At 42.7% G+C, this 26,511-nt stretch overlaps 1 protein-coding gene across 11 annotated transcripts in view; it reads left to right on the top strand.

Moving 5' to 3' along the window:
* Ptprt (protein tyrosine phosphatase receptor type T) overlaps nt 1-26,511 on the top strand; it is a 1,105,165-nt gene that overhangs the window by 1,020,850 nt on the left and 57,804 nt on the right. For all 11 annotated transcript variants that reach the window (XM_028868606.2, XM_028868602.2, XM_028868605.2 and 8 more), the window contains one exon: nt 15,304-15,391. In XM_028868606.2, the coding sequence (XP_028724439.1) occupies nt 15,304-15,391 (88 nt within the window). The remainder of the gene's footprint in view (nt 1-15,303; nt 15,392-26,511) is intronic.

Raw genomic sequence — 26,511 nt, 5'->3', positions numbered from 1 at the left:
TCTTACCTGAACCACTAGAAAGATAGTTGCCATCAACAGTGATGAGAAGTTACAGAGAGGTCAGATCTGGAGCAGCTGGAAGTTCAATTGAACTGAGTTTACAATGTCCATAAGAACAGTTGGCTATATGAATTTATCTTGAGAAAAAAGCCTGAGATACAGAGAAAGAAAACATTGGTAATAGTAAAGTCACAGTACCAGACAAGGTCAACAGGCATGTCAACAGAGACAAGGACCTTGGACTGAGCCTTTTGAAAGTCCCACTTTAGGAAGATATAGAGTATTTTCCATGGGCTATGCATTGGATGAGGCTGTAAAGACTGCAGAGATGCGGTAACCATGACCCCATCTGGAGAACTGAGTTTATGATTAAAGACAGGCATATATAGGCTTATAATTTTAATTGTAGGACAAAATGCTACAATAAAGGAATACCCAGAATTATTGTGACACATAGGGATAGGGCATATTAAGCCTAGCCTGAGGGTAGCTGTATTAGTGGTTTTCAGGAAAACACTAGCCTAAACCAATTGCAAAGAAATAAGAATAGTAAGTACAAACAGAGAAGAAAGTTCTGGACAGAGAACTATAGAAAGTAGATTGAGTTAGAGGAAACACAAGTAGCTTGATTTATAAAATATGAGAGTTCCTGAAGGGAGTTGGGGCTGGGGTTATTATCAGGAACCTACATGTCCAGGAAGAGGGCAGTATTTGGCACACTAAGGAATTTGGATTTCATTCTAGGGTCATGGGGGCCACAGACAGGACAGAAAATTTGAAGTAGATTCACACATTAAATCTTGTAGTAGAGAAGAGATACCAGAGGCAAGTAAGCAGTCAGGACAATAATTCTTGGAAACGATGGACCTGCACTGCCCAAACATGGAGGCTGGGCCTAGAGCCCAGATGAGCCGCCCCCACACACACACTCTGTATGTAAAGCTGTAAAGTCATCTTGTTCCCTTTGACATGGAACTTAAGTCCCTCAATATACATCTTCTAAGTTTCACTGCTTGAAGTAATACATGGCTTATCCTGCACTGAGAGTTAAATGCTTGTACTCACATCCTACCGTTTTCTCAAGTATGTAGGTGATCTTCAGCAAGTCATTCCTTGCCTCTGGTTCTCACTTATATCCTCATGTACTGAGTATGAGTGGATTGGTCATGGTAATCCAAGAGCCCTTTGTATATCTAATATTATGAGAGTCCAAATAAGAACCTTTTGGCCTGAGTAATTAGGTTTCCTTACCACAGAAGTCTCTGGGGCACCCTCTCCCATGCCTAAATCTCAGGATCTAGTTGAATAACCATAGTTCAAAGAATTCAAGAAGGACTAAGGCAAATTAACTTCACTTGCCATGCATATTTAGGTATCAGCTGAGATTTTTAATCTTGGCTTCAGGTTAAAATTAACCTGGGGAAAAAAATTTAAAACAGCAGTGCATTGGCCATATTTCAGACCAATTAAAATAAAATGTGCTATGGTGGGATCAGAGATTTCAACAAGATTTCTAGTTGATTAAAATATACTTTAAAAATTACTAGTCACTAGTCTTAGGAAACCCCTGGAGTTTCCAGTGTGGGCCATATCTGTGTCCACAGACCATCACTATGTCTGTTTTATTGTCTGACCCACAAATCTGCCTGAAATAGAATCAGTCACATTCAAACAAAGACCATAACATGGTCATGAACTACAGAACCTTTTCTTCTTTCCTATTCTCCCAACTCTAGCCAAGATGATCTCACTTTTTGTAGTAACAAACCAACAAAAGATGCCATAGCATGTCAGCAAAGTGAACAGATGTTAGCTAGAGAGCAGGATAGCATGATGAACAGAAGAGTAACAGGTCTGGGAAAGATGAGGGAAAATAGGAAGAGGTGACTTTGTGATACAGACAAAGAACACAAGTATGTTAATCCCCATCCAACCCAGACAGCTTGTCCTAGTAATGAATGGAATAAGCCCAGTAGGGTGACCAGAAGGTGTCTGGTTATCACAGCTCCATTAAGACTATTTAAGGCAACAAGGAACAGCTGTGAGGAATATGATGCAGTCTAATGAAGAGCAAACATTTGTTCATTTTCCAGCTCTGGCTGGATACACCATGTGCACAGCTTTTGAGGGGAGAGGCCATCTTGCTTAGTCATCTGTGGGTGATGTCAGACAGGCAGCCTCCTAATGGCGCATAACCATGGCAATGGAAGCTTCCTGAGCAGGCACAAAGTACACCCCCCAGTTGGTAACAGATTAACAGAACATCCTGTTGCTAGAGGGACTCTGGTCCAGTTCCTTGATTTATAGATGAGAGGGGTTCTGGGGACAGGCATGAGAAATTAGTGGCAGATGCTCAAATCATAAATGGGAAAACATGGTCATTCGTCTACTCTGCAAAATCATAATGGCCCAAATGGAAGAGCCAGGCTCCCACCTGCTCATCTCACTCTCCTGGCAGGGTTAAAACAGGAAGAAAATGGGCCAGTTCCTAAAAGTGACCAAAAAGGCATTGGACTCATGTGGTGTCAAACTTGGGAAAGAGCTCACATGGATGATATTATTAACTCAGTCCCTTTGGCCTATTTTTATCAACACTGTTCATAACACAGGTGACAGCATTTATTTGTTTATGTTTGCTACAGGAACCCTCCCAACTGAGTGAGTGATCCTCGAGATTCTGTAGAAAGGTTCTTGAACCAAGAATCAAGACCTAGTTCTCACCCAGATCCCAAGATTCTGCATAGTCTTAGACAAGGTTTTCTCCTGAGTGAATCCTAGTTTCATCCTCTGTGAAATGCTTGACTGTGGAGTTTGCAGCTCTTTTAAAGTCTGATAGTATATGGCTTTTTCTAATCACTCATCTGGTCACAAACACCATCTAAGTACCAGTGGTATCCCTTCTACTATTTCAGGCACTAGAGATAACTGAAGAGAAGAAATGAAGACCATGTGTTAAGGAAGCTGGAGACCTCACCACAGAAGGGAATTCCATAGCTTAACTCTAGATAGAATGTTTTAGAGCATTGGTTCTCAACCTTCCTAATGCTATGATCCTTTAATACAGTTCCATATGTTGTGGTGACCCCCTACAATAAAATTATTTTGTTGGTACTTAATAACTGTAATTTTGGTACTGTTATGAGTCATAAAGTAAATATCTGATATGCAGAATATCTGATTTATTACCCCTGTGAAATGGTCTTTCAATCACCTCCCACACGGCTTGTGACCCACAGATTGAGAACTACTGCTTTAGAGGCACATGGGTGAAGGCATTGTTATTATTTATTTTGGCTTTGTTGCCTGTTACCAAGATAAATAAGAACTATCACAAAAGATATGACATTGAGCTGAGGCAAAGTAGAATATGGAAAACTATGTACACTCTGTGTGTGTGTGTGTGTGTGTGTGTGTGTGTGTGTGTGTGTGTCTGTGTCTGTGTGTCAGTGTCTGTGTATCTGTATGTGTCTTTGTCTGTGTGTATCTGTGTCTGTGCATCTGTGTGTATCTGTGCTGTGCCTGTGAAGACCAGTAAAGGGCATCAGATCCCTGGAACTGCAGTTATAGGTGGTTGAACATTCCCTGACCTAAGTGCTGGTAACTTGGGTCCTTGTTTAAGTGCTCTTAACCACTAAGCTATCATTATATATCACCCCCCACCACTACCACCACCATAATCAACAAGATCACGATCATGGTCTACAGCAATTTATCCCTTCTAACACTGAAGTTTAAGAAAGAGTTGTTAGCCCAGAAACAACCTCCTAGATGCTTGTGTGTAGTATGCATAACTAAAACAATGGTCTTGGGGCTGGGCCTGGAGGCTATATCCCAGCTCAGAGCTGGAAGGGATCAGGAGATCCTAGTGCAAGCTTCTCCACTGAGCTTGAAAATAAGGACAAAGTCTTCTTTTTTTCTTCCCTAAAACATCTGGAAAATAACATACAAGTATAAAATATTATTAGGAAGAGCTGGTTAAAAATTTAAGTGATTAGCAATAATTTTATCCAAGATGCAAATCAAAACCAAAGTGAGCTATTAGCCCACCCTAGTTAGAATTGCTGTTATCATTTGGCAGGAAATAGAGGGATAGAGAGATATCTTGGTGGGTAGGAACACTTATGTTCTTGCAGAGCACCCAGGATCAATTCCCTAGAACCCACATAACAACCCAACAATCATCCATATCTTCAGTCCCAGGAATCTGATGCCTTCTTCTGGCCTCTGTGGGTACCAGACACACATGTGATATACATACAAGCAGGCAAAACATTCATACACATTAATTTTTATTTTAAGGCAGGAAATAAATGCTAGTGGAGAATCAAGAGGTAGGGGAACTCACATATTGTTGGTGGGCATGTAATAAGCACAACCATTATGGAAAACAGTGTGGAGAGTCTTTAAATAGCTAGAAATAGAACTACCACATAATAGAACTATCCTACATTGAGTTATACATCAAAGGAATTTAAATGAGAATATAGAACAGACATCTTCACTTACAATAGCTAAGATATGGAATCAACCTAGGGGTCCATTGGCAGATGAATGATAAAGAAAATGTAGTATGCATACTCAATGAAATATTCATCTGTACAAATGAGACTGTCATTTGCAGCATTACGGATGAACAAGAGACCATTATGTTAAGTGAAATAAGTCAGGCATAGAAAGACAGATAGCACATGGTCTCACTTAAATGTGGAAACTAAAATACTCATTTTAAAGAAGCAGAGACTAAAACAGTGGTCACTAGAACCTGGGAAGAGTTTTGAGGAGGGAAGGGTAGAGAAAAGATGGATTGTAGGTGCTTGGGCACAGTTGGGAAGGAAGAACAGCTTTAAAGTCTACAGTAGTGTGACTGTGTTGACAACAGTTGATTGTGTATTTCAGAATAGCTGCTGGAGGTTTTGAATATTCCTAACACAAAGAAATGACATCTGTCTGAGGTGACAGATATGCTAATTACCCAATCTGATCATTATGTATTGTATAGATGTACTGAGCTGTCAGAGGATACCTCATAGATATACACAATTAGTATGTGTCAATTAAACATAAGATTTTTAAAATGGCTCACCCCAAGTAAAAGACAATATGTCTTACAGAAAGAAGCCAACACAGAACACCCCTTACCTGTGTGGGTGGTCCCTCAGGATGAGTGGAGCATCAGCCTTTAACTTTGAGGCTGAGTCTCCCCCAGGGCATTTGCTATGTGCCTCTGCCTTGCTGCCTACAACAGCAGCTCTCCAGAGTTAATGTATGTCAGAGCAGCTAGAGAGTTAAGAAAGGACACTGAGGCATAGGGTCACTGATGCCGGATAGCTATTGTATAAATCGAGGACATGGCATGGTTGAGGGGAAGGTTTTTATTGTAAATATGAGGGAGAGTAAATCCAGAGGAATCTGGAAGAATCCAAAGCCAGGAGAGAAAGTAGTGTACTTGAACATGGATAGCAGACTGAACCAGGCCAGGAGAGAGGAGAGAGTGGGGAGCAGGGCAGGGGGTAGGGAGAAAGAGACAACTGATTGAGGAGGCCAAGAAAGGAAGATAGAGAAAATAGAGAGCTCATAGCTGAAATGGCAGGTTTCTATGGTAATGAGAAGCTGGGGAAAGGGAAGCCCATGAGCTGAGGAACTTTAGAGTGGGGGCAGGGCAAGAAGAGCTAAGAAGAGCCAGGATGCCAGCATGGACTCTGCAACTAGTGTTTGTGATGCTGAGAAAGACTGGAGGCCAGCATGTGCTTTGGTCTGTTAATAGACATAACACATAACCATTTGTCCAGAGTTCCTTTTGAACCTGACAGCTGTGGGGTGCTGTGTTTATCCTTAGGAAATGTGGATATCCACCAAGTTTGAGAGCCACTGACATAAAAATTGTCATCTGAAAAAAATCTGTTTTTTTAAACTTTGGTGTGTGTCTGTCTGTCTCTCTGTCTGTGTCTGTGTGTATGCACTCACACATGTATGCATGTCTAAGTACACACATTTTGTGTGGGTTTGTGTGCATGTACATACAAGCATATGGAAACCAAAGATCAAGCTCTTGAATGCCATTCCTTAGGATGTACTTCCGCCTTCTTTCTAGAGACAAGGTTTCTCACTGGTCTGGAACCCACTGATTTCCTTCATCAAGTTGACCAGCAAGCCCCAGAGATCCATTGGTCTCTGTCAGCCCAGCACTGGGATTACAAGCTACCATGACCAGCTTTTTGTGTCACTTGGGTTCTGAGAGTTGAACTTGGGTTCTCATGCTTGCTCAGCAAGCACTCTACCAAATGAATGAGCTGCATCCCTAGCCTTTTTCCTTTTCTGTGACTTTGAGACTGGAGCTCACTGTATAACCCAGGCTAGCCTTGAGCTCTTGAACTACCCTGCCTCAGTCTCCTAAGTGCAGGCTGTAATTGGGCCCTTTAAGGAATGTTTTATGACTCGACGCACAGACACACACTCAACTATTCTGACTTGATCCAAGTTCCCATGGCAGACAAATACCTATATCTTGCAGCAATCTGATTTTCTACTTTGCTTCACCAGCAGAATTCATAAATTACCATCTATTTAGTGACATGGTATGCAATAATATTTGCTCTCCTGATGCCATTTTGAATAGATATCATTAGTCATCCCCTCCTGCCTTCTCCATCCACATTTATAATCCCCAAGGCATATGCTTTTCCGCACAGAATAGGTAGCGTTTGTTGAAAGCTTAGCCTCTGCCAAGGCCACCACTAACTCACACAGCACCTCAGAGAGAAACAGCAGAAGGTGTAACTGCCTCAAGATACTTAACTGTCACCTTCCAAAAGACGTTCATAATACAGATATATAGAAAATTATACTGTCTGGCATGTGCACAGTGCTTCTTTAGATCTATTGCTCTTGTATTGTCCCCAACCTGCACAGCTGTCCATGGTGGCCCTTATTATCTAGTAAGTTCCCCCACAGACTTCAGTAAATTGAGTATTAAATGAGTCCATGAATAGATTGGGACTGAACCTTAGACTCCCAACAGATGATGGAATTCTCTACTAACTGAATTGTATGTCTTGCCTGAAAAATAACTCATTCTTGCTTCCTAGGAAGGCCCGCATTTTAAAACTGAGAACCTATATCCCAAGAATTCCTTTGATTTGTGACAATCTGAGACAAATGTTGCCTTGAGTACCCCTATTTATGCTTATGCCAATAACTTGGATGTTTCTTATGGGGCACACAGCAAATTCTTTGAGTAAGCTATGATGGATCTTTGTATGGAGGGGGATGAATAGTCTGTGAACACCTTACACCTCAGGCATTGGTCTAGATGCTGTGGGCTTTACCTCAGGTAATCACTAATTGTCGCAAAGCTCTGTGGAACATGCCTCTTCATTTTCTATGTTAAATAATTTATATTTTAATTTTGAGCATGCCCGTGCTGAGTTTTAAGAAATGCACAGAATGGTGTAGACACCTACATAATCAGGATCCCTAAGGGGGAAATAACAAAACTGTTCTTCCTGCTCCCACTGTGTTTCTACCCTTCCCCTCCTTTTGCCTGAAGGGTGTGTCACATTATTGGGGCTTGGATGGCAAAATGACTCCCAGTGAAAATATTCAAGCACTACAGACAGCTTGCCTTTCTGCCTTTCCCCCGTTCACATGCATAGTTGGTGTGCTCTAAGTATTTCTTGACAAGAAAAGCTAATGACAGGCCCTACTAAAATGGCTCCTCCTTGGTGAGGACTCTACAGAAGTTTCCTGCCATGGAATACAGTGGGAACAGGAAGAAATCCTGGTGGGCTGAACTGATTATGGGGGAGGCAGGCTCTTGGCTGTGCCCTGAAGCATCATCCGGGAACTGGCTGATCAGCAATCCTGGGGCCTGGTTTTGCTGCACCTCAGGGCATTTCACATCCAATTATCTCCTGGGATACAGTCAAGCCAAAGGGAATGAAGGAAGGAATCACTGCTGACAGAGCTGCTCGGTTAGTGGGGCTGCAGGAAAGTGAAGTGGACTGGCACACCTCAGCACAGGATTGGAGATGAGTTCTTCTCAGAAACTCTGCTCTGAGGTCTCACTATTTGGGGTTTGGATCCAAAGAAGAATTAAAAGCATTATAAAGGCCCCTCTTAGCTAGTAGGACCAATCCAACTAATAGATTAAAAAGAACTAGCCAGGCAATCATTAGGGATGATTCTTAGTTCTAACAGGGAATTAAAGTACTAAGTAGGGAAACAGAGGCAGGTTACTCAGAATTGGGGACTAAGTTAGCACAACAGAGCCTAAGAAGGAATGATTTGAGATCATGTGGTCTGAGCCTCAACTAACCCTGTGACTTGGCAGGTGATTGTCAGTCATAAGAAGAGTAGGCACCAATAATCATTTCAGCATGAAATCCATCAGACCTATCAACAAAGGTGAAGTGAGGGTGAATCAGGTGACAAGTGCTCTCTACTGTTTATCATGATGTGACCATGGCTATGCTTCCTCCTCATAAAATAATCCCAAAGCATTCCTATTGACTTTGAGTAAAACTCACATCCTATCTGTGACCCGTAGGACTTTCACTGAGTCACACCTATGTGCTGAGGAATATTCCTTTACACTGTGTGAATATATGTCGATGTGACTGGTTTAATAAATAAGCTGACTGGCCAATAGCTGAACAGAATAAGATTAGCAGGAGAGCCAGAGTAGGAGAATGCTGGGAGGAAGAAGGACAGAGTCTGGAGTCACCAGCCAGATGTAGATGGAACAAGAGATGAACTGTACATGCCATGCTAATAAAGGTACCACCACATGGCAGAGCATAAATAAGGAATATGGGTTAACTTAAAATATATGAGCTACTAAGTAATAAGCCTGAGTTATTGGCCGAGCATTTGTAATTAACATTAAGCCTCTGAGTGATTATTTGGGAGCAGCTGTGAGACAGGAAAACTCTGTCTACATCTATGTGCCACTGATCCACATATGTATATCTCTTGTTCTTTCTTCATGTTCTAGAATGCCATGAGCCCCTTCCATCTCAGAGCCTCTGCACTTATTCTTCCCTTCACCTGGAACACTCCTCCCAGCTCTTGCCATGGTTTATATTAGCTTATCATTTAGTTTGAAATCAAATATGTCAACCAAAGATTAATAGTCACATATATAGTATTGAGGAAGTTGGGTTTATTGCATACCCCAGGTGCTGTGTAACTTTTCCTAGGGACACATGAACAAATCAATTCACTCCAGATAGATAACTGACAACAGACCAAAGAAATAATCCTGCCAAGTCTAGCTTAGTGAACCAGTAAGTTTATTGAGGTCACTTACAGGAGTATGGGTGAAGGTTTACATACAGGACATGTATGAGACTAAGGCAGCTATATCATAACAAAAAGCCCACAAAGCATGGTAATGGCTCACAAAAGCTCCATCCCTGGTTTTCCCCCATAGGATTTGTAGCCGGAAGGCTGGTTGGAGAATCTCCTCTCTGCAGCATCTGTTACTGCCTATATAACCCTAGAGAGGGACCTTGTGAATCTTCTAAATTTTAGGAACTTCCTAAGACTTGTAAGCTGTTTATTCTTTGAGTCTTGTAAGTTTTACTTCCTGAGTCTTAAAGATCTTCCCTCTAGCTTTAAATAGTTCAATTGGAAAGAAATGAGCGTGCAACATGGTGAGGGGTGGACCTCTCAGGAAACAGATGTCAGAAAGGGCTTATAGAATGTGGGGCCATGCTCAGTGAAATTATCGATGGCTTAAGCAAGCTCCAGATTAGATGCTAGATGTGGTATTATTGGACAGCTTGATGAATCTTACTGAGAGAAAAATGTAGCTGACAAAGAGGCAGTGGGCATTCCTGTCAGCTGGGATTGAGGGATGTTTAGCCATTTTCTTTGTGGTCATGAACAATGCTCATATTTTTGTCTGTGTTCAGATGTGATTGAAGAAAGGTCTTACAATTGTTCCTTCCCATCATGACTCTCACAAGGGCTCTCATCTCAGACTGGTTTCTGTGAAATGTTTATGCTCAGTAGGAGAGCCCTAGGGTTCAGCTATGAGTGTCAGGCCAGCTTGCCAGTACCAGGTCTGCTTTTCTCCTTCTCAAATGTCACCTTTTCAAAAAAAACCTGCCCAAACCTCTCTATCTGAATTGTGCTTTATCCCTAGCTGCTGTCTCCCTGTGTACCCTGCTTATCGCCTTCAAAGCACACAGTATAAACTGTAATCACTTGTTTGTTTGCATGTCATCTGCCTCTCCCCACAGTGAAAGGGGTTTGTGGCATAGTATCTGTCACATCTGCAGCCATCATTTCTACAACCAGGGACAGAACCTAGGCTCAGATGACTAGTGTGGAAGGAAGTGTGGGAAGGAGGAACACAGTCTCCTGTGCTGCTGAGCAGCTATTCTCCTGCCTCCAGACCTCACTTACCTTGGTTCCACAATAATCTAGTTCTTCTGTTTTTCTCAAAAGACCTTTTCAAATCTGACTTTTGAGGATGTGATGAATACCAAGGCTCAGCTCTCCAGGGACAAGGACATCCCCAAACAGATCTTTTGAACAAAAATTAAGTGACTTCCTTGGGAAAGGAGCGCTATGAAAGAGCGGGAAACCTTTCCACACTCAGAGGGGAATGCAAAAATAGGGCTTCACACTTTAAGGAGAAAGAACAAGAAAAGGGAACCAGAGATTGATAATAGAGGAGTATAACGAGGTGGCAATTTTGGTTTCAAAAGAATGTGATTAGCTCCTAATGACTGCCACCATTCCCTGGTCAATCTACTGTAACTAGCCACTAATGTAAAAATAATGCCCCTGGCTCCTTCACTTTGAAGACGAGATGAGTCTCCCTTTCATGCTCTTACCCCTCAGATTTGTTTTCTTGAAGAGATTATCCTCTATTAGACTGCAGCTGCCTAAAAGGGGAAACATATGGGTGATCAAAGTCTGCCAATTAGGGGCCATTACCACCTCCTCTTGGTGGCTCTATTAGGCACACCTTCTATATTTGTCAACATCATCACAAACCCATACCCACCCCCACACCCCGTCCCTGATTTCCTTCAACCTCACTAGGGGGAGACAGAAGTCCTGGGGCTATAGTAGGTGCCTATGTGTTTTCCCATGGGGAAGTAGCCTTCAGTCTTTACAACTGTTATGTTGGGTGCAGGATTTTCCTGGAATAGCTTTGCCTTGGCTTATTCCCAAGGGCATGGTTGTGATGTTAAGCAACCATTAAAAACTCTAGGAGTGGCAAGATGGACCTTCATTGGATCTCTGCAGTGTTACAACACAGAGGGCCCATGCTTCTTCTACTGGGCCCATGGAGGCAGACCAAGACAGAGCACAGGGCCAGAGGAAGGAGAAATCCAGCCAGCAATGCTACTCAGAAGACAGGCAGGAAACGACAGTGAGCATTCTGTCACTGAGGGTGTCCCAGTGATTGACACTGTGAATCAGCTGATCAGCTTCCTGAAGGCCACAGTAGGCAGGAAGTTTTCAAGCTCACTGATGATTCTGCAATTCCAAGATCTTTGTCATCCACAGGCATAGAAGCACTTCATTTATTAGTCATTCCATTCATTCCAAACTTGTCATTCTAACAGTATGAAGTACAGTCCTAGCAGTGGGCCCTGGAAACAGAATTATAAATGTAATGTTATCCTTTCCCTGAAGAAGCCCATGGAAGTTAAGAAGCCAAGTTGGAAGATGGGCTTTTATGTTATTAGAGGTAGAGATGTCCATGTGATAATATAGAAGTGACTGACTCTAGCTGAGAATACAGTAAGGAAGGGTGAGCCTAAAGACTACAAAAGAGAAGAAGCTTGGATGAGTTTGGAAAGATACCTAGAGATTTTACAGGAAACCTCAAGTAGAAGGGAATTTCAAGTAGAAAGAACATGTGTAAAGACTCAGAAATCTGAAGGTCTTTGTACATGGCAAGAAGTAAGGCTGAAAGAATATTTAGGAGGAAGTCATGAAAGGCCTGTTATGAATTTGGAATTTATTCAATAAAAAGAGAAGTAACTGGGTCCTGTTCGCAGTTTATAAAGATCACTCTGATAACAATGGAGGATAAATTGGAGGGAACAAAACCAAAGCCAGGGAAACCAAAGAGGAGATCCAAAGATAAATTATCTCTGCAGGTCAATTTACCACTTTCACAGTAAAATCCTGTGAGAGCTTTGATCATTGCCTGTGTCCACATTTTATCACAGACAGTGACTTATCTGGTCTGGAATAAGACCTTGATATTAAGAGCTTGAAACCATACACAAGCAATGCTAGCATGTAGCCATAAAAAGACCTTAAGCTAACTGAAACCTAAATTCTGGCACACATGCTGCATCTGCAATACTAAACATATTTTCCCATAAGATTCATGTGAAAATATTCTGCCCCACCACCATGTTGGAATGAACAGTGGACTTTTATCCCAGAGAGTTTCAAGTGGCAAATCTGATCCCCAAAGCTCAGCCCAAATATCATGAAAGGCAAAGCTGTCATTGAGCCCCTGACACACACCAGTATACTAGCAGGCTGACCTACAGAAGTGAGGCTGCCTGGTCAGGAGTAGGGTGGGGTTGGAAGCAGTGAGGAGCAGGAGCAGGAAGCATCTGTGCTCTAAAGATAAACCAAGGTATAGGTTGCTATAGAGATGCTTGGTACCCAGAGGCCAGGCTTGCTTTGTTTCCCCTCTGAGATACCTACCTAAGGGTTTGAGGCACACCAAGAACAACATTCTGAGCTAACAACAGTTGCAAAGGCACCTTAGAGCAAAATTAGAAAGCATGGCTTAGCCATGGAGCCCAGACAAAGCCCTCTCATTTGTGCCTTTCAAAGGTGGCTGTGGGAAGGAGAGGAGACAGAATGGACACCAGTCCTACATATCCAACCACTGCATAGATGAAGCCCATGGCCATGCTAGGAAAAAAAACAGGTCAGCAAACCATAGACACCAGCTAAACACATACTTACAAACAGATGCATTTGTCTGTGGTTGCTTTTATTCTACAGCCAGAAGGTATGATTCAAATATGTGTCCAGATTTTCACAGATGAGTCTTGAATATAACCTTTGCTATGGGAATCCCACCAAAGTTGGTGAAGCCCATGTGAGACCAGATGTAAGAAAGGGTTCACTGTACACAAACGCTACTTTTTCATGCACAGTGGCCATGCCTGCCTCTGAGCCCACAGCCTGCTGAGTGACTGGATTTCTGGCCAATTGATGAGTTCTTGCTCTTGCTTAGAATGTACCTAATGAGGAATAGATGGGCAAGGTGAAGGCTGATGTGTTTAGATGAGTGAATGTCTTCTCCTCCGCTGTGCAAACCAGAAGCTGCAAATTCAGTACCATAAGTAATGCAAGGACCATGGGCAGGACATTCAGCCTGTCCTTCTGTGAGGATGGATAGAGACACTCATCAAAAATAGGGCTTGCCCTGCATGCTGCTGCAGGCTTGCTAAAGCTGTTCCTACTTCATGAATGCTCATTTCTCCTCTCCATGATGGGACTGACTGCGTCTTCCCTTTGTTCTGGACCACTTGGCACTCAGCTCTTGCAGACTATCCATACAGTTGTTTCCTTGGCTGTCACTTACATAGTTGCCTCCCTCTTAAACTGACTGATGACTTTCTAGCTCATCCCTCCCTTTAAGCTCTAGAGCTCTACATTAAATTTCCTGATCAATGGCTCAGCTTATATATCTTACAGACATCTCAAATTTGGGTGCCATTATTACTATTATCATTTTTTACTAATTTCAACATATTAAAATATACACAGTACCCACTGGCAATCTCCTAAGTGTATTATGTACCCAAAATGCAATGCTTAATTCCTACCCAATCAATCATATTTCTTCCTTATATTTCTCCATTTCAGTAAATGGTATTTCTCTGGTTCTTAAAACCATTGACCTAAAGGCCAGCCTTCATTCTTTCTTTCATAGTTCCTATCTAAATTCCTTGCGTTAGTACCCTGTACAAATCCACACATTCATGGTTCTCAAGCCTACCAACCTGACAGCTTCCTCTAGTAAGCATCTGCTTTGCTATCCAAGGGCTTCCTCAAGACTAAAGAATATCCACACTACTTACAGAGCATGGCATAAATATGGAGGATTTCTAACAGTTGTTCTCCAACTGCAGTAGAAGGGAAACAATGGATAAGCATTCCAACTCTCTCCTTCCCTTCTCGTCCAAGAGCCCTGAACATGGATATGCTCATTAATTATTACACCCAAGTTTTGCTTGGTGGTACAGTGACAGTCTGCCCTGTCAGCTTCATACCCTTGATTGTCTGCTTTCCCCATTCTCCTACTCATTCTCTTTGATTGCCTCCAAACCCAACCACTTGTACTGAAAGCCTCATCTCTGGTTCTGCTCCTGAGGCAACCTAAGTCAGACACACTCAACTGAACACCACAAAATAATTACTTTTCTTATGTCTACTACTACCGCCTGATCCAACAGTCCAAGCACCATTATGAGGTATGATTGCAGTAAATTCACAACCAATTATCCTGTTTCTTCTCTGGCTTTCCTACAGCCTGCATTCCACACAGGAACATGAATGCCCTTTGTATAGCATATGAGGTGACCTCCTTACTCAGAGCCCTCCAATGGTTCCCTACCACACTTAGAACAAAATTCTGTATTAACCAGTAACTATAGTGCTTGGGGGTCATTTGGATTCTCAAATCTCTCTAGAATTTTCCAGTCATTAGCTCCTACCCCAACAATCCTACCATACTCTCATCTATGAACAGGATCATGTGGTCAATCTCTGACCTTTGCATCTGTTTCTTTTGCTTGGAAAGCACTTCTTACTTTTCTCAGTGTGACTGGCTTCTTCACCCCAACAAGGAATGAATTTACATGTGAGTTTTTCACAGAAAACTTCCTAAACTTCTATCCTGCTCTATTTCTTCATATCTTCATTATATAAATTTGGATTTGCTTTGTCCTTTGCTACATTTCCTAATCCATTGAATACTCTAGAGTCCTAGTAAGTAGAAAAATTTCCAAAACCTATTAGGGGATCAATGAGTATCTGCTGAGTATATGAATGAATGAATGAATGAATGAATGAATGAATCCTTGCTGCTGTAGACTGTAAGTTCATGACAGAAAGAAGACAGAACAATATTTGAGCCAATGAACAAGCAAGGTAAGTCCACAGGAGGCAGCACTATAGGCACATAGCCCTTTATACTGAGTGCCCATCACAGTGGATATTCATTTCCTGTTGTTGGCTCATCTACACTTGAGGAGAGTTGCTATCTCAGGCTATGCTAACCAATCTGCCTTTGCTTTGTAGGCCTTACCAGAGGGACAGACAGCTTCATGGGACACAGCCAAGGAAGATGAAAACCGCAATAAGAATCGATATGGGAACATCATTTCCTGTAGGTGTCCTTCTGGGAATTTATATGTCTTAGATTTGGGGATATGTGGGAGAAAAATTTCTCTTTTCCTGGGATTTGATATAATATAATCCTTATGTTCCCAGCTTTGGGTTAGTAGATTATTACGATGATCCCAGGAAGGGATAGTGAGGCCCAAATGAAGTCAATAACAATCCTAAGAGAGGAGAAAAGGGAGGGAGGGAGGGAGGGAGGGAGGGAGGGAGGGAGGGAGGGAGGAGGGAGGGAGGGAGGGAGGGCTGCCACAAAACTGACTACCACTGGGTGATAGCACACAAGTATTGGCACTTCCAGGTGATGCTATGAACAGCCTTCTAAGCAGCACAGGGAGAGAGAGAGCAATGTTACCTGAGAAAATGTTGAGTTAAAGCTCTGTTAGGAGTTGCCCATAGTAGCCTTCATGTGATCTATTGTAGCCCAACCCAGGCCTTTTGACATCCTGTCTACTGTGTGAGGAATATTTCTTAAGATCTCATGATACCCCAGTTTGGGCAAAGCAAGGGGAAAGGAGGAAATCCTAAGGGACAAGTTATTTCTAGCACAGTTAAAAGTTTTGTTCTAACTGTCTAGACATCACCAAAGAAAAAAAGCTGGAGGAAGAATAAGACACAGGCAGTTTGTAAAGGAAGAAAGAGGCAGAAGTTTTCGCTTAGCTGTTTCCTGTGCTGATTTAGGAATGGGCTCTGAATAGTGGAACTAATCAGAAAACATTTATAATTTCTCTCTTGCATGCAGACAGCAAGATTTCTTGCAAGTGAAGTGTCGGAAAGAGATATTCAAATAGTCGGCAAACATGTATTAAGGCCTGATGTGTGGGCCTCCTCTGAACACTTCCCGGGCTGGGCACTGGGAAATGTCTTTGTTCTGGGACAGGTGGCTATTCACTGTGATTTCTCCCCACCATCATCTGCCGCAACACAGTGCCTGGTGTGCACTAAAGTATCCAATATCTTTGTCAGGTTGTGAACTCAAATGGGGTTCACTGTCAAAAATAGGTTTCCAGTGCCCTGCCCCTAGGAATATTGAACAGATGTGGAAAACAAATGCCTAGAGCTTAAGGAAGGGAAGAATACTCAGGCCAACAGACAGAAGACAAGATGTATGAGAGATATATAAAAGATAGGCGAGGCCTCCTCAGGCCTCCCACAGCTCATCCCTGCCTGGGTGATCACCAACTATCTCCTGGATTTGGCCCAGCCTCTTCCCTGTCCCCTCCATATCCAACTAGCCCAAACTTTCTACCTATCTGATCCCTGACAGAATTCATAAAGATCTTTACTATATGACTTCAATGGTATTATTTTTCTACTAAAAGCCCTTTAGACATTCCTTTTCACCCTTGAGTTCTCCTTCTTACAAGGCATTTTCCAGATCCACTCATGGGGGTTCAGTTCATCATAGTCTCCTCGGTAAGCCACACCGACTCTCACACAGCTCTTGAGCTTTCCATGTTGTCCCTCCACACCTCAAGGTCACCTTGACACATTCCATTCTCTCCATCAAAGTGTTCTTCCCTTCTCTCTTTTGACTTGCTAATGTGTACTTCTTCTTTTGTCTATCAACTATCATTACTCTCTAGGGGAATATTTTTTGACCGTAAACATGTAGATGAACCACAGTATTCAGCCCTAGAACTCTGTGTCTTATGTTCACCTTGGCCTTTGTCATTGCTGTACATCAAGAGGCATTTGGATAAGCCTGCTTGCTTGCCTCACAGCAGCATAGTCCACAGCCATCTTGTATTTCTGTTTCCCCAAACCTTCCATATGACCTATGTCTAAAAAATAAGAACTGAATATGGGAGGGTCCTATAGGGCATGAGCATTGCATTTCTGTCTACTGCCCCCCCCCCCAAACTGATAGTGAATACCTTAGAAGGATAACCAGAGGAAGGCTGGATCAAGCCAACACTGGAATGATAAGTCCAAAGAGGGAAGAGCCAAGAGAAGAAAGAACAGGAAAGAGAGAAGGACACACCATTCCTGCTGAGAGCACCATTTGATAGCCAGAATTGCAGAAGGCAGTAGAAATGGAATTGAACTCCTTTGCTGAGATGACTTCCTAGGAACTATAGCCACATCACTCACTGTACAGTAGCTCCAATGGCAGAATGGGGAGCAGAGGCAGGAGAGAGTTAACAGGGATCAGATGTCCAGGCCTGCTATTCTGAGGAGCTATATTCTAGCTGTAGATGCTGTGTGTGAGCTCCTTTTCTAAGTATGCATTCCACATACTCATGGCTCCACCCTGCCCTGCCCACCTCTCTTTGACTAAAGACTATATCCAAAGCCAGGGAAAGATGCTATGCCCAAGCTCAAGACAGACAGCAAATCTGAAGAATCAACACATCTGGGAGAAACCTCAGCTGCCGTGAAACCCCAAGTTTCTCACCAGTCCACAGAAGGGCCTCTTCCACATCATTTTAGATTCCCAGAGAGATTCCACTGCAGGTTTTCCCAGCAGCAGTGAGCTTTACAACAGCTTTCTAGGCTGCTTCTGCCCCCCAACCCCAGCCTTCCAGTGCTAGCCACTCTTCCTACAGACATGCCTTGCCTTGGAATTTTTGTCTTATATCCACCCCTGGAGAAAAAAATAGAGATGGAGAAAATTTGGAAGCCTTAGTAGTGTCCCCTTGGTGGTTTTAAATAAATATCTTTTCTAATTGAAGTTCAGTGACTGTCGCACATCAGGGCTAGTATATATACTATACTGGGTCCAGTGGAGAGACATAGTCCAGGTGACTTGTGGGTCCAAAGAGCAATACAAGACATAAAGGGGAACAAAAAAGGGGAGTCCTGAAGTTTCAATGAAAAAGGTTAAAGAGGAATAGCCCAGAGGCCTGGAAAGTATCCCTACCCTTATATGTGTCCCTCTCAAAGGCAGGCCTGCCCAGCCTTAGTAAACAGAAATAGTCTTGGCACAAGAAGAAAACCAGCTGTGATTACCATCTCAAGGAGCCCAGGTTCCCAAAAGGCCTGAGTGGAGGACGAAGGCCCAGGCCAGGGAGCACAGCAAAGATTAAAGGGGAAAGGAGGAGGGCAGGGGCTGCCACCTAAAAGAGCTGTGAAAGAGAAACCTTGGTAAAAGAGCTCTTTCTTCCAAATGATCCCATTGAGAATGAATGTAGTAATGGAGACCAGGCTTTCCAGGGAGTAGAAATGGAAAGGAATGGAACAGAAGGAAATGAATGGGCAAAGTGAGAACAAAGCTCTTTGCTTTCAGATAGCTCCAGGGCAGAGACTGTGAGCAAGAAGGAATTTCAAGCAAAGTGTCCATCTCCCACCCCCAGCCCTGTGGACATTCTGGAGCTTTCTGGATTTGGCAGGAGAGAGATGACGTGGAAAAGGCAGTTCTCAGAAGGGCTGCAGATTCCATAAAGTGGCACTGTCCTGTGATCCATCAGGATCCCAGTGGAAAACTGATGGAGCCCCCAAAGAGTGTCCTTTGAGAAGTAATGACAAGTTCATTCATAAAGGTGTAATCTAGGAGCAAAGATACTAGAAGCCACCAAGGATTCTGCAGGGAGAAATTGCCAGGACCTGGAGACAGGCTAAGCACAGGTGTGTCCTCTAGTGGCATCTCCAACAAAGGGGGATGGGGAGTAAGTTCCCTGACCCTGCTGTCTTGCCTCCACACACACTATGCTTTTGCTGTCTGGTAGCTGAACCCATGAGAAGCCAGAGAACAGGGCCAGCCCAGTGGCTCTCAAGCTGTAGTCCCTGGGCAACCGTAGAGAATCATTTTGGAGCTCATGGAATTGCTAATGATCAGATACACCTCCCTGAGCCTCCAGCATCAGAAGGCATGGAGACAGCACCCAGCAGTCTTATTATTTAAGCTATCTAGTGATACTTTGAGAATCTCATATAGTCACTGGACACCAACCTTCTAGATCATAGAACCAGGTGGAGAACATAAAACACAAATCCCAGGGCTCAGATTCATTTGCTAAGGCTTCTTTTACCTAAGCCTTGGGGAGATCTTAGAAAAATCACTGGGCTCTGTGGTATTGGAGTCTTGGACAGGAGGTCAGGGAGAACCAAGTTGTAGTCTGTTCTGCCAGTTAACTTCTTGGCGACCTATGGCAAATCCCCTCCATTTCTCTGGCCTATTTCTCACCTATGAGGTCAGAGTCCAATGTAGAAAAACCATATTAAAAAATGAATGGAAATGAAATCTACATCCAATGTGACCTTTGGAGTCATGGATTTTTTTCATGTAGGGCAGTCTAGCCTCTGAGTTGACAAGCCAGGAGAGATGGCCCAGAGATAGATCAATGATTCCCAATGTCACACAGTCACATAGTGAGTATATAGGACTGTCATGGCCAGAGCTCTGATCTGTCACCTGCCAGGATGCCACTTGTTTCTTGCCAAGGAATCTCTCTGGTGCATGAAGCCACATGTATACTTTCCAGGAGTATGTGCTCCCAAGAACCCAACTTCATAACAGATAAGCTCTATAGAATGGTGTTCTCTTCCTAAAGTGGGAAGGGCCAGGAAGGACTCAAGTCCAGAACAAACCTAGAGGCCCTCTCATATAGCAGGATTCTCTACTGCCTCCTGGGAAGAGAACTGGGATGACATCATTTCTTCTGACACTCAGCTTCTGCCCTTCTTAGTTCTCTCTGAAGGTGGCTCTTGGTGGATCCTACACGATTCTCCTAATACAGAAATCATTGTTATCCCCCATATCCCCCCAAACTCTCTTGTTCATGGCCCGAATTCTACTGCCAGCATCTGTGTCTTTCTCCTAAGATGTTCTGGCCACTGGACCATCACTCTCTGTTTGAAGGACAGACCACAGCACTGGGTCCTCAGGGGTTGCTTTCAACTGATGGCTGGTACAAGTGGGTGTCTAAAAATCACAGCTTCCCCTCCCTGGATATCCATATTTCCTGTCTTCTCCCAGAGCTCTGCAACAAGACTAAGGTCTGCTTGTCCAGTGTGGCCAATTCTGGGTGGTACTCCTTTGTTGGATTCCTTTCTTTCTGGTATTTGCTGGGAGACCCTCCAAAATCACTAACTTAACTCCTCCACTCTGGTTCTGCTTCCACTGTCCTTTCAGAAAGGCTCCTTGGTGGGGTACTGCCTGGTGACATGCTGAGGGTGCAAGGAGATGCACTAGGAACAACATTGTCCTCTGTCCTCTCTGGGTACTCTTCCCATCTATTCTTCCCCTCTCTGGGCTCTGCATTGGGAATGTCCCAAATTCAGTGAGCAGCTAGCATTGATCTTTCAAAACAAGGGGATGCAGAGAATGTGTGTGTGTGTCCTCCTTGTGTGGTGGCCAAGCTATACCTCCTGTGTCTCAATAAGGGTAATTCAATCAAGATTGAATGTTTAGACCTTTAGCTTGGATGAGGTACCCAGGCAGTCCCTGTGGAATTACCTGCCTCCTCCCTACCCACTTGTGCAAGATGATGGCATTAACATTTCCAATACTTCTAGGAAATGGTTTTTCAGCTCCACAATTCATTGTAATGAGTCAAATCTCTTTTCTCTGAAAAATTGCACCTGTTTTTTACCCTCTGCAGTGCCCAGAAGACAGGAGGAAAGATTATAAAGTATGCAAATGATATTCTCTCCCAGCCCCACCTCTCTGAAGTGATTCTCTCTTAAAGCGGATGTGACTTGAGATGACTGATTTATTGGGTTCTGTCTGATGATGGAGAAAGGGAGGGGAAGCTGGGGTTTGTGTTTTAGTTAGAATTGTGCAGAGGAGCAAACTGAACCTTCTCCTCTGGAGCAGTTGTGAAATAGCAAGACAGAGACGGGGGACCAGTTTTGGGGACTGAGATGTTAATAGGAAACAGGGGATAGAGGGATGTGAGGCATTGAGTCTTAGGGGCCAGCCTGCCACTATATAGTGACAGAACTCCATTGGGCCTTGAGTTTTCCATCCATGAAGTAAGGTGTACAATATGCCACTCAGAGTTACTTTTTTTAATCAAATGGCATAGTATCAATGCAGCTTCCTTCCAGAATAGTCCATATAATACCCTATACTCTCCATACAGATAAATTTCTATCCCTTGCCACCTGCCACTGAGTGGTCTTTGACCTCATGGCCCAGTTCCAGTAAGGTCTCCTGGTCTTTCCCAAGAGAGATTAAAGTTGGGACAAATCTGTGCAAAATAACTAGACATTGATTTGCATGCTCAAAACAGGGTGTACACCATAATCATGGAAGAGCTTTCTAGAACATACCATACAAGGTTCTACTTGCAGCTTCTGATTTAGGGAATCTGGAGCATGGTCCAAGAATTTGTATATCTAAAGATCACACTTGGAGATTCATTGGTTGATAATAATAATAAAGCTGAATTTAGATATTTGTGTTGATTCTTGTAGCATGTTGGGTTTTTGTTATATTTGATCTCTTTTCATCTCTGGTACAAGTCTGCAGTAAAACAAAATATAATTTGGGGGTTATAGTTGAATAAATAGAGGTTCAAGGAATGTTATGACCTAAGCCAAGTGCTATGATGATCTAGTTAGGGAGTGGGGAATCTCAGGTCAGTCTTCACAGCTCAGACAATCCTTTAGCTCTCTTCTAATAAAGATAGAAATTGGCTGTAATATTGGGGCAGAACAGGCTGGGGCTACAGGTGTGATGAGGGATCAGCCATGATAAGAGGAAGGATGTGATCCTGATGCATGATCTTAAATGAGTGTGTGCCTCAGCACATGTAAAGGCTCCGTGAGCAAAACAAATGCAGGATATTTTAACAACTTAAGGCCAAGGTTACCAGAGAAGTGTGGAGAGGAGAACATGACTGGGTTCCCAGGCAATCAGAGCATGTGTGGCTTTGTGAGTATGATAAGAGTCTCTATTAGTGAATGACTACTCCACTTGATTCATGTCAGTGAACAAAAGCAGACATATTATCAACAAAATTTTAGTGTATCTGTGGTTTGAAGTAGGTGGTGGTGGGAATATTTACACCACAGAAATCAGTCACATGACATAGTGGTGTTTGCTCCGCCCATGACATTTGGGCTCTAGGGCCCAAAGGAGGCGGTACTTCCTGCTGCTGTATGTGATCTCTTAAAGGGAGAGGGAAAAGAGTCACATGCCCCTTCTCCCTGCTGTAGCACGAATCTTAAAAGCTCTTATTAATAAAAACAAACCTGAAGCCAGGTACTGGAGTCAACGCTGGAAGATCAGAGAAGCAGAACAAGCCACAGCCTCGCCTTACCAATTCCTCAGCTGATCCTGTTTCCTCAGACTGGAGGCCTCTGAGTCTTTGTCCGGAATGAATCTCAGCTGAACTGCTACTAAAAGCCTAAAAGCTTAACCAGGCTCTAAGTTCCTGGTTTTCACACTGTATATACCTTTCTGCTTTCTGCCATCACTTCCTGAGATTAAAGGCTCTTGTTACCATGCCTAGCTGTTTCCAGTGTGGCTTTGAACTCACAGAGATGCAGATGGATCTCTGCCTCTAGGATTAAAGGTGTGTGTGCCACCATTTTCTGGCCTCTATATCTAGTGGCTGTTCTGTTCTCTGACCCCAGATAAGTTTATTAGGGTGCACAGTATTTTGGGGAACACAATATCACCACACCCTGCTGCCTGTGAGGTGGATTCGCTCTGGGTCAGATCAGAGGACGACTTCAGCTGTCTACTCCATTCTGTATTCATGAGTGTATTTCCTCAATTTATATCTTAATAAATCTTAATAAATCCCTATTACCCATTAAATAGACTCACATGGATTGATCTTAATAACATGATATATCAGACCTTTTTCCCTTTCAGAGAGCTGTTTGTAAAACATTTACCAGCATACCATTGGTCCACATTCTAAAGCCATAAAGAACAGATAGATTGAAGACAGAAGGTGATGTCCTCCCTCCCCTGCAACTGTGTTCATGGGACAGTTTTGTCCTTCATAGCCCTCTACCATCTACCAATGGCTATCTCTCTCCCAATTCCACCTGGGGGATCCAGAATTCTGTCCCTTCATCTTACTTCACAGTCAGGGAGCTTCTCCTCTAACATATGACTCTACATAACTCTTCTCTTTGTCTTGACTCTCAAGGACTGCATGCCAAATTAGCTGTTTTTCAAGCTTGCAAAATGTAGATGGAGCATAATGAACATTCTGGGCTGCTTGTAAATTACCTTGTATAAGCTTCTTGCCATCGTTGGCTGCCCCATCTTTCTCCATGTGCATGTGGGTAAACACAATTTTTTTCTTTCTAATTACATAAAGTTAGAAGAAGAAAGGGACACCGAATAATATTAGCATTTCCCAGAACAGATAAATAAACCATGAGGATACTGCCACTCTTTGTATTGCCTTTCTGGTAGACCTGTATCTGAATTCTGTCCTTTAAGGAACACATGCGTCACTCTTGTCCTCTGCAGATAAACAGATTTGTCTTGGGACAGATTGACAAATAGGGAACACCAGCTTTCTAGGTGTCTCTAATGTCACCCTACTGTACCTTAAATCCAGTCCCAAGGCTCCATTTATTGAGTCCCTGCTGTATGCCAGGCACTATCTTTTATTTCTTTAGGAGCAATTTTAGTTTTATAGAGAGTCTGAGTGGCAAGCACAGATTCTGCACCACTTACATATTGTTTCCTTTTTCATCAACACTTCACACAAGTGCAGAACATTTGTTGCAGTTGATAGCCTAATATTGGTCCATTATTATTAGTTCAAGTCCATAGTTTACATTAGGGCTCACATTGTGTATTGTTCGGTTCTGTAGAACTGGAAAATGCATATATTCCAATTACACTATTTTATAGAATAGTTTTCTTGCCCTAAACATCCCCATTGCTCAACCTATTTAACACTCCTTCCTCCTCTTCTAAGCCCCTGCCAACCATTGAAGTTTTTATAGACTCCACGGTTTTTCCCCTTTTGGAGTATTATATAGTTAGAACCATATGTAGTATCAACATTCAATGTAGCCCTTCCAGTTTGGGTTCCATCATTTAGCAATCGTATTTAAGTCTTTTCCATGTCTTTTATAGCATGTAAGTTCATTTCTTTTTATCACTGAATAATATTCCAGTATATGGCATATCACCTTTTATTTATCCAATTCACTTACTGGAGATATTTTTGGTTGCTTCCAAGTTTTTACAATCATGACTAAAGCTGCTGTAAACATTTACATACAGCTTTTAATGTAGATATAAGGTTGCAATACATTGGGTAAATACCAAAGAGTATAATTACTAGATCACATGGTAAATGGATTCTTCATTTTGTATGAAATGGTCTTGCTGTCTTTCAAGTAGCTGCACCATTGTGTGTTTCCACCAGCAATGAGTGAGTTATCATTCCTATTACAAATATTGACAAGTACTTGGTGATATTGTGGTGTTTTGTCACAGTTCTGTATGTAATATTTCACTATTTAAATTTTCAGTTTCCTATGTACTTGCATCTTGGTGCCTTAATGTGGCATAGAGGACACTCCACTCGAATCCAGCTTTCTCCTCTGTCCTCTCTTGTTCCTGTTCCCCTCACAATCAGTGATCCCAAGACAAAAGAGTCTTCCACAGTCCTACTCCCACTGCACCTTCCTACAATGAGTTGGCTCCTTCAGGGTCCCTGATTCCACAGTTTCCTCTAAGAGAAAGACTTCCTTGATGCCCATGGATCACTTTTAATTTCTCAGTCACATTTCAGTACACAAAGCTCACTATCCCTCACTTTCGAGACCTTAATGTTTCTCTTCCATTCATGATTCATCTCCTTGAACAAATTGCCCCAACTGCTTAAGCATGAAGCTCACCTGCTGTAACACTCTCTTAGTCTCTTCAACTAGGCTGGCACATAGTAGGTACTCAGCAAGTGTGTTCTTAATAAATAAATGGAGATAATGGTAGACACCCTGATGGTTAGAGACATAGAATCTTTAAGGATATGTGGTGATATTGTGTTCCCCAGTATATTGTGAACACTAATAAACTTGTCTGGGGTCAGAGAACAGAACAGCCACTAGATAGACATAGAGGCCAGAAAATGGTGACACTCACACCTTTAATCCTAGCCTTTTGGAGGCAGAGATCCACCTGGATCTCTGTGAGTTCAAAGCCACACTGGAAACAGCCAGGCATGATGTCTCACGCCTTTAATCCCAGGAAGTGATGGCAGGAAGCAGAAAGGTATATAAGGCATGAAAACTAGGAACTAGGGCTAGTTAGGCTTTTAGGCTTCTAGTAGCAGTTCAGCTAAGATTCATTCTGAATAAGGACTCAGAGGCTTCCAGTCTGAGTAAACAGGATCAGCTGAGGAATTGGCAAGGTGAGGTAGATGTGGCTTGTTCTGCACCTCTGATCTTCCAGTGTTCACTCCAATACCTGGCTTCAGGTTTGTTTTTATTAATGAGAACTCTTAAGATTCGTGCTACAAGGATACTTGATTAGAAATAGTAAGTTTCTTTCTTTTGCTTTGTTTCTAATGATTTTTGCTTTCAGATCTACATATCTCCTTTCAACATTTTAAACCAGAACCTCTGTTCCCACTGCTGTGGTTTCCAGGCAAGCATAACTCAGTTAGTAAAGGAAATTTTGATCTGCCTCCTTAGCATAGCAGGCAATTCATCAGCTTCATAAATAAAAGAGACTTTGAGTCACTAAGTCATTAATAAGAGCATTGGATGAAAACATAATATACATTTCCCTTCTCTGAGGCTTACAGATTCTGTAACTGCTGGTAACAGGGCTTGATAGCCTGGGTTCAGAGATACTTGGAATTCCTCAGGACAGTGCGTCCTGTTGGTAGAGCAGGATGAACCTTAGAGAGTGGCTATATAATTTGTAAAAGTGCTTGACTTCTGTGAGCCTGAGCTCCTTTACCTGTGAAATCAGAATCATAATAGCACATCACTGTGACCATGATAAGGTAAAGAGCTACTTATAGGGAAAAGCGAATAAGATGATGTATCTAGTGTTGGGGACTTACAATAAATTCAGTAAAGTCTAAGTTCAAACTCTCCTTATGCTATACACTATATCTCTATCCCATACCCATTCAGAGTTATCTCCTACCTACTCCTCCTTTCTAGTGGCTCCCATTGAAACTTTCCCTCCTTGGAGAATTAGAAAAGGGGTATCCGGTATAACACATTATC

The sequence above is a fragment of the Peromyscus leucopus genome, chromosome 4, assembly GCF_004664715.2.
Source record: "Peromyscus leucopus breed LL Stock chromosome 4, UCI_PerLeu_2.1, whole genome shotgun sequence".
Classification (NCBI taxonomy): domain Eukaryota; kingdom Metazoa; phylum Chordata; class Mammalia; order Rodentia; family Cricetidae; genus Peromyscus; species Peromyscus leucopus.
This window is presented reverse-complemented; position numbering and strand designations above follow the sequence as displayed.